This window comes from Elephas maximus, chromosome 2 (genome assembly GCF_024166365.1).
Source record: "Elephas maximus indicus isolate mEleMax1 chromosome 2, mEleMax1 primary haplotype, whole genome shotgun sequence".
NCBI classification, from domain to species: Eukaryota; Metazoa; Chordata; class Mammalia; order Proboscidea; family Elephantidae; genus Elephas; species Elephas maximus.
In genome coordinates this window covers 152,154,041-152,169,085 of record NC_064820.1, presented here as the reverse complement: position 1 = coordinate 152,169,085, position 15,045 = coordinate 152,154,041, and the positions used below count along the sequence as shown (strand labels likewise).

The window sequence follows — 15,045 nt, the reverse complement described above, 5'->3', positions numbered from 1 at the left end:
GAGAATATTGATCCAGGTGCAGGTTGGTTTATAGAGTTGATGATGGGAAGATGAGGGAGTTCCTGCTGATAATGTCTATTTTCTCAGTGAAGAATGAGGTGAGATTGCCAACTGAGGGTGGGGTGTGTGTGCGTGCACATGTGGCTTTTTCGTGTGTGTCGTTGGGGTTGAGAGTAGGCGTGATGATGGATGACCTGGTAGGGTGAGACTTAAGACAGTAAACAGATAGGAGACATGGCAGGATTCGTCCTGACCAAGTCTGAGAGGAGGAATAATGTATTCACTTATAACCCTCAATACTTAGCTCCCAGGGAGGGGAGGAGCCAGGGCAGTGGCATCCTCATGCAATGGGCAGTGGATGGGGCTCTGCAGGGCAGGGGATGCTCTCTCATGTCTTATAGGAGTGTGCTGATGATTTGAATAAAATATTACTTTTTAAGACATTAACATAGTACTCAACACATGGTTAAGTGCTCAATAAGTAGGAGTGATTAACTGTTATTCATTAGCTTAGGAGGACTGAGAAGACAAGTTATTTTTCCCAGGGGCCTAGGATGAAGCAAAGACTGAATGAGTAAATCCCTGAGAGCTTGGCCCTCTCATGAGAGCTGAAGTTGCTGGGGTCTTGGACTCTGAGATATATACACTGTCTTTCCTGGAGTAGAACAGGCCAGTGGTCCCTGTCTTGATTACCTAGTCCCGCTGTAACAAAAAATACAAGTGAGTGGCTTTAAAGAACAGAATTCTATTTTCTCGCAGTTCTTGTGGCTAAAAGTCTAAATCAGGGTCTCAGCTGTGTCAATTCCTTCTGTAGGACTCTCTCTCCTAGTTTCTGGTATCTGCCAGCAATCATTGGTGTTCCTTGGCTTGTTCTCACATGGCATCTGTCTTCTCCTTGTGTGTGTCTCTGTGTTTGTTTTGTTCTTGTTATAAGACACCACTTAGAAGTGATTAGGTTTAGGATCCATCCTACTCTGGTATGACCTCATTAACATAAGAAGACCCATATTTCCAAACATTGTCATGTTTACAGGTACAGGGATTAGGATGTCAACATAACATTTTGGGGGACACAGTTCAATCTGTAACAGTCCCTTCTTCCCCCACCTCTGAAATCTCATGGGTTATCCTTAGCCCACCTGTAGCTGGACAGTCTTGTCAAGCATAGCCCATATTCCACACTTCCCTTTGACTGCATCACCTTTGTTCTTACCTCTCCTCACTGAACTGAAATGAGTGCCAGTGGCAAAATCTTGCCCCTCATGGCTGCCTTCTCTCCAGTCAAGACAAATGGCTGTAGCTTGGATTGGTTCCAGGAGCCTTTGTGGGGATACCACTCTTTAGTCTTTGGCAGGTTCCCAAGATTACAGCTATGTTGGTTCCTTTCCTATCCTTCCTCCCCTTGGAGGCTAACTGAGGAAAATGGGTGTCCTAGATTCTAGTACTCCATGTCTCAAATCCCTTCCATTGTTATGTTGATACATACCTTCTGCACCTTCTCTGTGCCCAGGGATTGGTCTTCAGGTCTGAATTTACCCAACCCAGTTTTGCGAAGACAGGCTGGTTTGTCAAACCAGATCTGGCACACATGGTGAGGCTCAGGACCCTGTTGTTTTCTTTTCTAGAAGAACATAAATAGGGTGCGTGTTACTCCTTGTGTCTGTGTCCACTGCCTTCCAGGAAGTCCTGCCCTGGCATGTGCTGAGGGAACAGCATCGCACAGACATTCCAGGGTTGCTTCTGCCTGGGCAGCTGACTGAAGCTCTCTGTCCATGGTGTCCATGTCTGCTCCATGCCCTTCTCTCCTTTCTCGTGAAATGACCCTAACTTCAGCCATGTCTTTCCCCCTTAGCTTTAAGGTCAGGTCACCCTGTTGGACCTTTGGTTGCCCAAAAGCGAAGGCAGGATAATGCAGTCAGAGTCAGAGCTGGTCTGGCCCTACTTGCCTTGGGCCGCTGGCCTCCCAGGAGGGTTTTCTTTATTGGGAAAAGTGATGCCTCCCTCCTGACTCTCAGCTTCTCTTTGGGATAGGCTGGACATCAACACTGATGCCTACACATCTGAAGACCTCAAGAGTGCGCTGGCAAAACTCAAGGATGGGGCAGAGATGGAGAGTTCAAAGGAAGACAAGGTGAGTGATATTCTTCTCAGGGAGTTAATATGATCCAGCAGGACAGCCATGGTGTTTTTGCAGATAAGAGAATCACTTTTCCCTGAAACTTTTACAATAAACATGGGATAATAATAATAGTAATAGCGTAAAATGATTTAAAGAACAGTTAATGTCAAATAACTAACCCTTTATAGACTATTAAAAAATATATATTGGGAGCATTTCTGTCATAGTTAAGGTTAGAATCCAACTTTCCATTATATGTATGGGGGAATTGAGGTACAGAGCAAAGGTGGCCATACTCTACATTGTCATAGACATGAGGAGGAGAATAGAAAGTAAACCCCAGATCTCCTTATTTATAATTAAACACAAGCTTGTTCCAAAAGGACAGCGAAGCTAGGCCAGGAAGGAAGAGTTCTGGGTGCTTGTTATTGTCCTTTAAATCTGAAGCAAATTCATTCTGTCTTTGGGCCTCAAATTCCCTAAATGTAAAACATGGAGCTGGAACACGAGGATAGCCGAGGTTTCCTCCATCTCCAAATTACAAGTTCAGGGAATGAGAACAGAAAAGAGGTGGAATTACTGCATACAAGATAGTGTATAGCCTCTAGACCCTGTCCCTAATATCAGAAGGTTCCTAGGCATAGACCTAAACTAAAGAGAAATACTACTCTTAGATGGACCATGAGCTCAAGCAATAGCTAGAAAATATCATAAATCATCTCTTTACATTCCAGTTGAGTCCTGTCAGGTCTTAAAAGAGCCTCCTCTGACGGCCGCCTTGGAGACCTTTCTAAATTCTCTCTCCCTCTTCTCACAGTTCTTTTAGCCTTTGTATGTCTTCTCCCCAGAATCATGGCAGTCACTTGGAGAGGCAGCATTAGACCTTTGACAACTTGAATGTTAGTGGAGGAAGCCTTGGGTCCTTCAAATCCTTGGGAACTAAGTATTTCTGAGATACATGAACTTTTTTTTTTTTTTTTGGTGAGGATTGGGAGGTTGGTGTTTGACTTAATAATTTGTGTTAATATGCAAGCCAAGTCTCCATGTCTTTACTCATCTTACCGAAGTCACGCTTCCCAGCATGGAAAGTGTATGTGGTATGGGAAGGCGGAAGCAGGCTGGCAGCAGCAGCAGCAGTGGGTGAAGGAAGATGATGCAGAGAATTTTATCCTGTCACAGGTGCATTAGCTGAGTGTGGTAAGGAAAAATGAATTCTCTACCTGGTGAAGGCAGGCCAGGAGAGGACAGCAGTGTATGCCTAAGTGCCTCGGGCAGAGATTGGTGTTCGTGTAGTCAGGGTTTGGGCTCCTTCCCACCTACCACCTCTGAAGCCCCCCTTACCACGGGCTCCATGTGGGACCGATGGGAACGTAAAAGTCAGCTCCTGTCCTATGTCTTCTCTGCAGATTAAAAAAAAACCCATGCTGTCCAGTCATAGCGTCATATGAGTCAGTTCCCACTCATAGCGACCCTATGAGTCTCTGCAGATAGAAGACCAATTCTTCCCCTTCCTCTTCTCTGTCCTCCCTTTTTGGGAGCTCAGTGGTCTTTCTTTCCTCAGGGAATGGCATTTTTGTGTTTTTTCCCCCATAATTCAGTTAGGGTAGAAAAGTATGAATATTTATGAAAAGATTTTTTAAAAATGTAAAATCAAGAGATTATTTAAAAGTTTTCAGTTGCTGTTTTTGCAATTAAAAATAATCCTCTCCCCTTGCATGGGAGATGTCAGTACCAGTACCCAAATGAAAAATCCCAGAACCAGCTGATTCAAGTCAGCTGCCCAGTTCTGAGGTATACTTGTCCACCCTCTGTCTTTACTTCCTTGGAGCTTAGGTTCCTAGCTTCTTCAGTGAGGTGCTGGGTCCTGGGGTCCTTCTCCCACTTCCCTTTGGAGCCCATCCAGACTGACTCAGCTCACTGCCAATGTGCTACCAGAGCTGACTCTGGGAATGGAAAATCAATCGACTTAAAGTAGGTTGGGGAGTTTCTTACATGTCTGAAGCTTCTGGTTTTGGATGCTATCATACTTTTTGTTTACCAATCTTTAAACCAAGCCTGTGTGGTAGCTTGTAAGGGCAGGATGGTGCTTTGCTATTTATAAAGACAGTACTGTCTGATAGGCCACATCCTGTCAATTGAGTATTTTTCTGGGTTTGATTTTTTGGGGGAAAGGGCATCAATTCCATTGTATCTAGTGGTACCTTAGTAGATTTGATTGATTTAGTCCTTCCCAGAGTCCTTTGCTTCTGAGAAAAAAGCCTTGCTTCACCCAACAGATTTGGGCTTTTATTGTTGAGTCTGATCCATTTTTCCTTCTATATTACCATATATATTGCTTAATGCTTTATGTCTTATCATATCGGTTGTTGTTCACCTATATCCTAGAAATTACTCCAGTTTATAATATGGCCTTCCTAAGCCAGTTGCTAGATAAGATGGAGTAGACCCGTTTCTCCCTATTCTTCCTGCTAAAGACAACTAAAAACCTTGGCTCTCATACTAAAAGAAAACATAGGAGACACTGGAAGGTAGAGAGAAGATGACAGACTGGATAGCTGTCTGGGTTTTCTTTTTGTCTTCTATATACGTCAGACTGGGTGCTGGAGAAGCCTGCAACCTGGAAATATAGGTTGCGGACTATAAAAACCCTAAGAGAAATCTGCTCTCCCTAGACAAAGGACTGTGAAAAAGCAGCCAAACAGGACAAAAATCTCTTTGCCAGTACCCATCCTACTTGTAGTAAACTGCACTTTGATTCCTCCACCAAGGTAGCATCAGCAGAAGCCAAGCAGGCAGCCTGCATCTGTACCCCTTCCTAGTGGCAGCAAGGTAGTGAGAGGCAAAGCTTCACTTCCTCTGCCATGGTGGTATGAGCGGGGACCAAGTGTGGAGACTGGTTTTCTATCCCCTGCCTGGGTGTAGCAGGCTGGTTTTCCCACTAGATATTGTCAGCAAGGAACCTGAACTGCCTCCTGCCAGGCAGCGCCAAGGTGGTGTTTCACTCACCCCTGCTGAGGTGGTGTCAGTGGGGGTAGATGAGGAGTCTATAATTCCACTCCCATCTGGTGGCAACAAGGTGGTGCGAGGCAGCATCACTTCCCCCTGCAGAGTAGTGTCAGTTATTGTGAGGAGCCTCAACTTCCTCCCCCAGACAATGACCATGAAAGAGTATTTTACTTCCCTCACTGGGGTGGTATGAGTGGAGGCCAGGAGAGGAATCTGGACTATTACCCTGTTGTGGTTTGAATCGTGTCCCCAAACATAGGTGTTGTAAATTTTAACTCCTATACCTGTGGTTATAATCCCATTTGGGAATAGGTTTTTTTGTTATGTTAATTAGACAGTATTACTGTAGGGTATGTCTTAAATTAATCTCTTTTGAGATATAAAAAAGATTAAACAAGCAAGCAATCAAGTATAGATAGGGAAAGAGAGATGCCAAGCTATGCGAAGATGGCCTGGGAGCAGAAGTTCCAAAGACACAAGGACCTTCCTCTAGAGCCTACAGAGAAAGAAAACCTTTCCCTAGGGCCAGCACCCTGATTCAGACTTCTAGCCTCCTAACTGTGAGAAAGTAAATTTCTGTTTGTAAAGTCACCGATTTGTGGTATTTCTGTTATAGCAGCACTAGATAACTAAGACGCACTCCCAGTGTCCAGTATTGGCAGGTGACGCTCTTCTCCCTCTTAACTAGAGTAGGGGGAGGATGTTGGAGAGAAAGGAGCTAGAGAAAGGGATTTGCATATAAAGTTCTGGGAAGACCCCATATTGACCTTCACAAGAAACTGACCAGTATTAACACAGCAAAATTATTTGAGAACTGAATTACAGTGTGGAATATTGTCCAGATTTTCATATTAGCCTTTGAGTAGCATGCAAAGGAAGCAGACCAGAATAGCACTTCAAAGGCTTTGAAAACTAAATTGTCATTGGAGCCCCAGCACATAAAAGTAACCCAGAACCAGCATGCTACACCTAAATAGAGTGACTGCCTAATAAATAAGATTAAATAGAATCAGGTCTCATAATTTAACAATTAGGATATCTGAGATGTGATCAAAATTCACGCATTATACCAAGAACCAGCAAAATCACAACTTGAATTAAAAAAGACAATCAATAGATGCTGTCATGGATTGAATTGTGCCCCAAAATATCTGTCAACTTGGCTAGGTCATGATTCCCAGTATTGTATGATTTTCTACCATTTTGTCATCTGATGTGATTTCCCTATGTGTTGTAAGTCCTATCATTATGATATAATGAGAAGAATTAGCAGCAGTTATATTGAGATCTACAAGATTAGATAGTGTCTTAAGCCAATCTCTTTTGAGATATAAAAGAGGGAAGCGAGCAGAGAGACACAGGGACCTCATACCATCAAGAAAGCAGCACTGGGAACAGAATGTGTCCTTTGGGCCTGAGGTTCTTGTGCAGAGAAGCTCCTAAACTATGGGATGATTGATGACAAGAACCTTCCTCCAGAGTCGACAGAGGGATAAAGCCATTCCTGGAGCTGCCACCCTGAATTTGGACTTCTGGCCTGCTGGACTATGAAAGAATAAACATCTCTTTGTTAAAGCCATCCACCTGTGGTATTTTCGTTACAGCAGCACTAGATGACTAACACAGATGCCAACATTGAGATGACTTAGAAGTTGGAGTTATCTGACGAGAGTTTTAAAGCAACCATCATAAAAATACTTTAATAAGCAATTATGAACCCTCTTGAAACAAATGAAAACTTCAGCAAAGAAATAGAAGATATATGTAGAAAATTGAAGTTATAGAACTGAAAATATAACTAAAATGAAAACCTCACTGGATAGGCTCAATAGCGTACTAGAGATGACAAAGAAATAAAAAACGAAGACAATTAGAGGTACACAAGAATAAAGAGTAACTATCGTAAATGCTGTAACATATACAATCCTGCAACAACAGTAATAACAATAATTTTTGAGTAGATAATTAGGCAAATATGTATAAATGCTGTAACATATACAATCCTGCAACAACAGTAATAACAATAATTTTTGAGTAGATAATTAGGCAAATATGTATGCTACATAGGTGTGGGAGGTTGTTCAGGAGTATACCTGCGTGCATATATAGGTACCAGAAAACCAAATCCATTACCATCAAGTCGATTTCAACTCATTGCGACCCTATAGGACAGAGTAGAACCAACCCATAGGGTTTCCAAGTAATGCCAGGTGAATTCGAACTGCTGACCTTTTGGTTAGCAGCTATAGCTCTTAACGACTGTGCCACTAGGGTATCCATGCATATATAGGTAGGGATTGGATATTTCTACTTATATATTTGTAAATGTTGCATGTATACTCATCTATATAACAGAGCACATAGGGAACATAGTTATAGAAACAGCTCAGATATTGAGACTGAACTACTAGGCTTGAAGGCTAAAGACTAACAGCCTCAGGGGACATCTAGGTCAGTTGACAAATCATAGTTCATAAAGATAATGTCTACATCTCAGTCTGATGAGTAGCATCTGGGGCCTTAAAAACTTGCAAGCACTAAGAAACATCTCTTGGTCTCATCCTGCCTGGAGCAAAGGAGAATGAAGAAAAACTAAGAATCAAGGAAGCAATTAGTCCAAAGGACTAATGGCCCACGGGAACCACAATCTCTACTAACCTGAGACCAGAAAAACCGGATGGTGCCCAGCTACCACTACCAACAAGTCTGACTGGGACCACAATAGAAGATCCTGGTTAGAATGGGTAAAAAATGTGGAACAAAATTCAAATTAAAAGAAAAACAGACTTATTGGTCCGATAGAGACTAGAGGAACCCCCAAGACTATTGCCCTAAGACAACATTCTAACATGAAACTGAAGACACTCTAGGAGGACACCTTTAAGCCAAATAATAGGTGGGCCGATAAAATAAACAATAACACTTGTGAAGAATGTGCCTCTTGGAACAATCAACTATACAAGACCAAAAGGGAAACATTTGCCCCAAACCGAAGATGAGAAGGCAGGGAGGGACAGGGAAACCGGACTAATGGAAGTAGGGAACTCAGAGAGGCAATGGGGAGAATGCTGACAAACTGGGTGGATTACAACCAATATGACAGAACAATTTGTATATGAATTACTGATTGGAAAACTAATTTGCTGTGTAAACTTCCACCTAAAGAACAACAAAATATTTAAAAAAGAAAAAGACATGTCATAGTCAAACTTCTGAAAACTAAAAACAGAAAATATCTCAAAAACAGCTAGAGAGAAACAATGAATAGCAGCAAATTTCTCTATGGTTTTTGTAGAGGCCAGAAGGATGTAGCATATTTTCCAAGTGCTGAAAAAAACAGACTTTCACTTGGAGTTCCCTAGTCAATGAAAAGATCCTTCATGAGTGAAAGGGCAATCAAGACATTCTCAAACAAAGGAAAATTGAGAGAATTTTTTACCAAGAGACCTACCTTAAAAGAAGGGCTAAAGGATTGTCTCCACATAAAAATGAAGTAATAACAGAAGAAAACTTGGAACATCAGGAAGGAAAAAAGAAAAATGGAGTAAACATAGAAAGTATAATAGACCGTCTTATCCTCTTGGGTTTTAAAAATTATGTTTGATAGTTTAAGCAAAAACCATGACATCATCTGATGTGGTTCTCAATGATGTAGAGAAAATATTTAAGACGATTTTAAAGACAAAGGATTAAGAGAGTTAATTGGAAGTAAGTTTTCTACACTTCAAAGTGGTAAAATATTGGCATCAGTAAACTATGATAAGTTATTTATATATATTTTAATAGCTAGATCACTAAAAATACTCTATAAAGAGATATTCTCAAAAACACTACAGATATATAAAAATGCAATTCTAGAAAGTATAACCCACAGGAAGGCAAGAAAAGGGAACAGAGGAACAAAAACAGAGGGAACAGAAAAAAAAAAAAAGGCAGACTTGAGCTCTTAACATATCGATAATTACATTAAATGTAAATGATCTAAATATAATTGTTAAAAAACATGATGGTAGCATAGATTGAAAAAAAAATGACCCAAATATATGTTGTCTACAAAAAACTCAAATATGATGATAAAGCAGGTTGAAAGTGAAAGGATGGAAAGTATATCATGTAAGCATTAGTTAAAAAAAAAAAAAAAGAAGAGGTGGAGTCAAGATGGTGGAATAGACAGACAGTTCCGGAGAGCCTTCTTTACAACAAAGATCCGAAAAAACAAGTGAAACAAGTATATTTGTGACAAGCTGGAAGCCCTGAGCTTCAAAGACAAGCTTAGAAAATGAACTGGGGGGCAGGGGGAGGAAGAGACCATTAAGAAGCGGAGAGGAGTTACTGGGCCTGAATTGCAGGGAGCCCTCAGGTACCATTCCTGGAGCAGTGGCAGCAGGCTGGTACTATTGTTCAGCCGCAGTTTCCTTAGGGAGAAGCAGGCAGCCACACAGCTTACTCACATCTCTGGAGCCTGAGAAGAACGGTGCACTTGGCAAAAGCTAAGTACTTTCATGTGTTTTACCGCGCCCCCCCCCCCCCAAGCTGGCTTCAGCAGCTGAATTCCCTGGGCCAGACATAGGCCCTGTTGAGCACCTAGAGCCATCCTCCCAGACTTCGAGGAGGAAAAAATTTTCAATGGTAGAAAAAGATAATTTGCCAGCTCCACTAACTGGGGGAGCTCAGAACAGAAGCAGCTTTTGTCCAGGCATAAACCGTCCATGGGCTTTGAGCAGCTTTCCCTACTGCGTGGACCTGTGTGGGCCTATTTCGGGAGAATAGGCCCTTGTTGGCCTATTCTGTGCAGTGGAGAGGTGGGTGTTTGACGTTTGACATTGCTTTGCCTATTAAACAAGGTCCTCACCTACCCACATCAGGGATCTAAAGACTGGTAGCTCCACTCAGGTCACCCAGCCACCCGCGACAGGGGTCCAAGGATAACTGGTAACTCCCTGTACTTACAACCCCAAAATTTGGGTACCCATGGTCTGTCTGCAGAACCCACCCACCTGCATGTTCTGGGGAACAGGTATGCATTTTCCTCAGAGACACTCGGGGTCGATTCTTAGCCCCCTGCCTTGTTCAGAGCATGACCCCCTGCTGCAAACAGATACCGGTATATATGCCAATCACCCGTGCCCCTCTAAGACTGTAGGACAGAGCCTGTACCACACACTTGGTGATCAGCTACCTGGACACCTGAGCTGAATTCAAAAAAGAAAAGTGAATGGACTCCTAGACTGATATACCTGATAACAGCTCTAGCCAGCTGGGGACAGGATGTCAGAGCTCCAAAGGCGAAAATAAGCTAGCTCACTCAAGCAACCCATTTAGGTATAACTAAACAAAACAAAGCAAGAAACTACGACACAGTAAGCAAGCATAAACTAATACAATAACTTATAGATGGCTCGGAGACAACAGTCAATATCAAGTCACATAAAGAAACCGACCATGATCACCTCAACAAGCTCTCAAAACAAAGAATCCAGGGATCTTCTAGATGAAAGTGCATTCCTGGAATGACCACAGGCAGAACAGAAAAGTTTAATATACAGAACCCTTCAAGACATCTGGAAGGAAATGAGACAATATGCAGAACAAGCCAAGGAACACACAGATAAAGCAACTGAACAGATTAGAAAGATTATTCATGAACATAATGAAAAATTTAATAAGCTGGAAAAATCCATAGACAGCAATCAGAAATTCAGAAGATTAACAATAAAATTACAGAAGTAGACAACGCAACAGAAAATCAGAGAAGCAGAACTGAGCAAGTAGAAGCCAAAATTTCTGACCTTGAAGATAAATCACTTGGCGCTAATATATTTGAAGAAAAATCAGATAAAAGAATTAAAAAAAATGAAGAAACCTTAAGAATCATGTGGGACTCTATCAAGAGAAATAACCTACAAGTGGTTGGAGTAGAACAGGGAGGGATACCAGAAAATACAGAGAGAGAATTGTTGAAGATTTTTTAACCAAAAACTTCCCTGATACTGTGAAAGATGAGAAGGTATCTATCTAAGATGCTCATTGAACTCCACATAAGGTAGATGTTAAAAGAAAGTCACCAAGACATATTATAATCAAACTTGCCAAAATCAAAGATAAAGAGAGAATTTTAAGAGCAGCTAGGGATAAACGAAAAGTCACCTGCAAAGGAAAGCCAATAAGAATGAGCTCGGACAACTCGGCAGAAACCATGCAGGCAAGAAGGCAATTGGATGACTTATTTAAAAAATTGAAGGAAAAAAATTGCCACCCAAGAATCATATATCCAGCAAAACTGTCTCTTAAAAATGAAGGTGAAATTAGGACATTTCCAGATAAACAGAAGTTTAGGGAATTCATAAAAACCAAACCAAAACTACAAGAAATACTAAAGGGAGTTCTTTGGTTAGAAAATCAGTAATATCAGGTATGAACCCAAGACTAGAACACTGAACAGAGCAATCAGAATTCAACCCAGACAGGGAAATAAACAAAGCAAGACTATTAAGAACAAAACAAAAAAAAAGCTCAAAATAAAAAGCGATGTTATTATATACAAGAAGACAACATTAAAACAATAGACAGGGACTAAGAAATGTAATCATAGATCTTCCATATGGAGAGGAAGATACGGCAATACAAAGAAATGAAAGTTAGGTTTAAATTTAGAAAAATAGGGGTAAGTAATAAGGTAACCACAAAGGAGACAAACTATGCTACTCATCAAAACAAAATACAAGAAAAAAATAGAGACTCAGCAGAAACAAAATCAGCAATGAATATGAGGAAAGGACAATATATAAAGAGAATCTACGCTGCACATAAAATCAAGTGGGAGAAAGAAACTGTCAACAACACACAAAAAAAAGACATGAAATTGATAGCACTAAATTCATACCTATCCATAATTACCCTGAATTTAAATGGGCTAAATGCACCAATAAAGAGACAGAGAGTGGCAGAATGGATTAAAAAACAAGATCTGTCTATATGCTGCCTACAAGAGACACATCTTAGACTTAGAGACACAAACAAACTTAAACTCAAAGGATGGAAAAAAATATATCAAGCAAACAACAATCGAAAAAGAGCAGGAGTGGCATTATTAATTTCTGACAAAATAGACTTTAAAGTTAAATCCATCAGAAAGGATAAGGAAGGGCACTAATGATTAAAGGCACAATATACCTAGAAGATATAACCATATTAAATATTTATGCACCCAATGACAGGGCTGCAAGATACATAAAATAAACTCTATCAGCATTGGAACGTGAGATAGACAGCTCCAAAATAATAGTAGGAGACTTCAACACACCACTTTTGGTGAAGGACAGGACATCGAGAAAGAAGCTCAATAAAGACACGGAAGATCTAAATGCCACAGTCAACCAACTTGACCTCGTAGACATATTCAGAACACTCTACCCAACAGCAACCAAGTACACTTTCTTTTCTAGTGCACATGAAACATTCTCGAGAATAGACCACATGTTAGGCCATAAAGCAAGCCTTAGCAGAATCCAAAACATTGAAATATTACAAAGCATCTTCTCTGACCATAAGGCCATAAAGGTGGAAATCAGTAACAGAAAAAGCAGGGAAAAGAAATCAAACACTTGGAAACTGAACAATACCCTGCTAAAAAAAGACTGGATTATGGAAGACATTAAGGATGGAATAAAGAAATTCATAGAATCCAAAGAGAATGAAAACACTTCCTATCAGAACCTTTGGGACACAGCAAAAGCAGTGCTCAGAGGTCAATTTATATCAATAAATGCACATATCCAAAAAGAAGAGAGGGCCAAAATCAAAGAATTATCCCTACAACTTGAACAAATAGAAAGAGAGCAACAAATGAAACCCTCAGGCTCCAGAAGAAAACCAATAATAAAAATTAGAGCAGAACTGAATGAAATAGAAAACAGAAAAACAATTGAAAGAATTAACAAGACCAAAAGCTGGTTCTTTGAAAAAATCAACAAAAGTGATAAACCACTAGACAAAATGACAAAAGAAAAACAGGAGAGGAAGCAAATAACCCGAATAAGAAATGAGATGGGCAATATTACAACAGACCCAACTGAAATTAAAAGAATCATATTAGATTACTATGAAAAATTTTGCTCTAAGAAATTTGAAAACCTAGAAGAAAAATGGATAAATTTCTAGAAACACACTACCTACCTAAACTAACACAACAGGGGTAGGGGGGTAGAACAACTGAATAGACCCATAACACACGAAGAGATTGAAAAGGTAATCAAAAAACTCCCAACCAAAAAAAGCCCTGGTCTGGATGGCTTCACTGCAGAATTCTACCAAACTTTCAGAGAAGAGTTAACACAACTACCACTAAAGGTATTTTAGAGCATAGGAAAGGACAGAATAGTACCAAACTCATTCTATGAAGCCACCATATCCCTGATACCAAAACTAGGTGAAGACACCACAAGAAAAGAAAATTATAGACCTATATCCCTCATGGACGTAGATGCAAACATCCTCAACAAAATTCTAGCCAATAGAATTCAACAACATATCAAAAAAATTAAAAAATGCCCAAAAGATATGAACAGACACTTCACTAAAGAAGACATGCAGGTAGCTAACAGATACATGAGGAAATGCTCACGATCATTAGCCATTAGAGAAATGCAGATCAAAACTACAATGAGATTTCATCTCACTCCAACAAGGCTGGCATTAATCCAAAAAACACAAAATAATAAATGTTGGAGAGGCTGTGGAGAGATTGGAACACTTATACATTGCTGGTGGGAATGTAAAATGGTACAACCACTTTGGAAATTGATTTGGCACGTCCTTAAAAAAGTAGAACTAGAACTACCATACGATGCAGCAATCCCACTCCTTGGAATATATCCTAGAGAAATAAGAGCCATTACACAAACAGATATGTGCACACCCATGTTTATTGCAGGAATGTTTACAATAGCAAAAAGATGGAAGCAACAAAGGTGCCTGTCAACGGATGAATGGATAAATAAATTATGGTGTATTCACACAATGGAATACTACCTATTGATAAAGAACAGTGAGGAATCTGTGAAACATTTCGTAACATGGAGGAACCTGGAAGGCATTATGCTGAGTGAAATTAGTTGCGAAAGGACAAATATTGTACAAGACCACTATTATAAGAACTTCTGAAATAGTTTAAATTGAGAACAAAATATTGTTTTGTGGTTACGAGAGGGGGGAGGGAGGGTGGGAGAAGGGCATTTACTAATTAGATAGTAGATAAGAACTACCTTAGGTGAAGGGAAAGACAGCACACAGTACAGGGGAGGTCAGCACAACTGGACTAAACCAAAAGCAAAGAAGTTTCCTGAATAAACTGAATGCTTCGAAGACCTGCGTAGCAGGGGCAAGGGTCTGGGGACCGTGGTTTCAGGGGACATCTAAGTCAATTGGCATAATAAAGTCTGTTGAGAAAATATTCTGCATTCCAGTTTAAAGAGTGGTGCCTGGGGTCTTAAACGCTAGCAAGCAGCCGTCTAAGATGCATCAATTGGTCTCAACACACCTGGATCAAAGGAGAAGGAAGAACATCAAGGACACAAGGTGATTACGAGCCCAAGAGACGGAAAGGGCCACATGAACCAGAGAGCACATCATCCTGAGACCAGAAGAACTAGATGGTGCCTGGCTACAATGGATGACTGCCCTGACAGGGAACACAACAGAGAACCTGTGAGGGACCGGAAGAGCTGTGGGATGCAGACCCCAAATTCTCATAAAAAGATCAGACTTAATGGTCTGACTGAGACTTTAAGGACCCCCGTCGTCATGGCCCCCAGACCTTCTGTTGGCCCAGGACAGGAACCATTTCTGAAGCCAACTCTTCAGACATGGGTTGGACTGGGGAAGGGGTTGGAGAGGGATACTAGTAAGGAGTGAGGTTCTTG

General features: G+C 40.8%; 1 protein-coding gene across 4 annotated transcripts in view; it reads left to right on the top strand.

The window, feature by feature from the left end:
• The window catches only part of SIL1 (SIL1 nucleotide exchange factor), a 318,024-nt gene that overhangs the window by 187,757 nt on the left and 115,222 nt on the right, over positions 1-15,045 (top strand). For all 4 annotated transcript variants that reach the window (XM_049873774.1, XM_049873773.1, XM_049873772.1 and 1 more), the window contains one exon: positions 2,032-2,131. In XM_049873774.1, the coding sequence (XP_049729731.1) occupies positions 2,032-2,131 (100 nt within the window). The remainder of the gene's footprint in view (positions 1-2,031; positions 2,132-15,045) is intronic.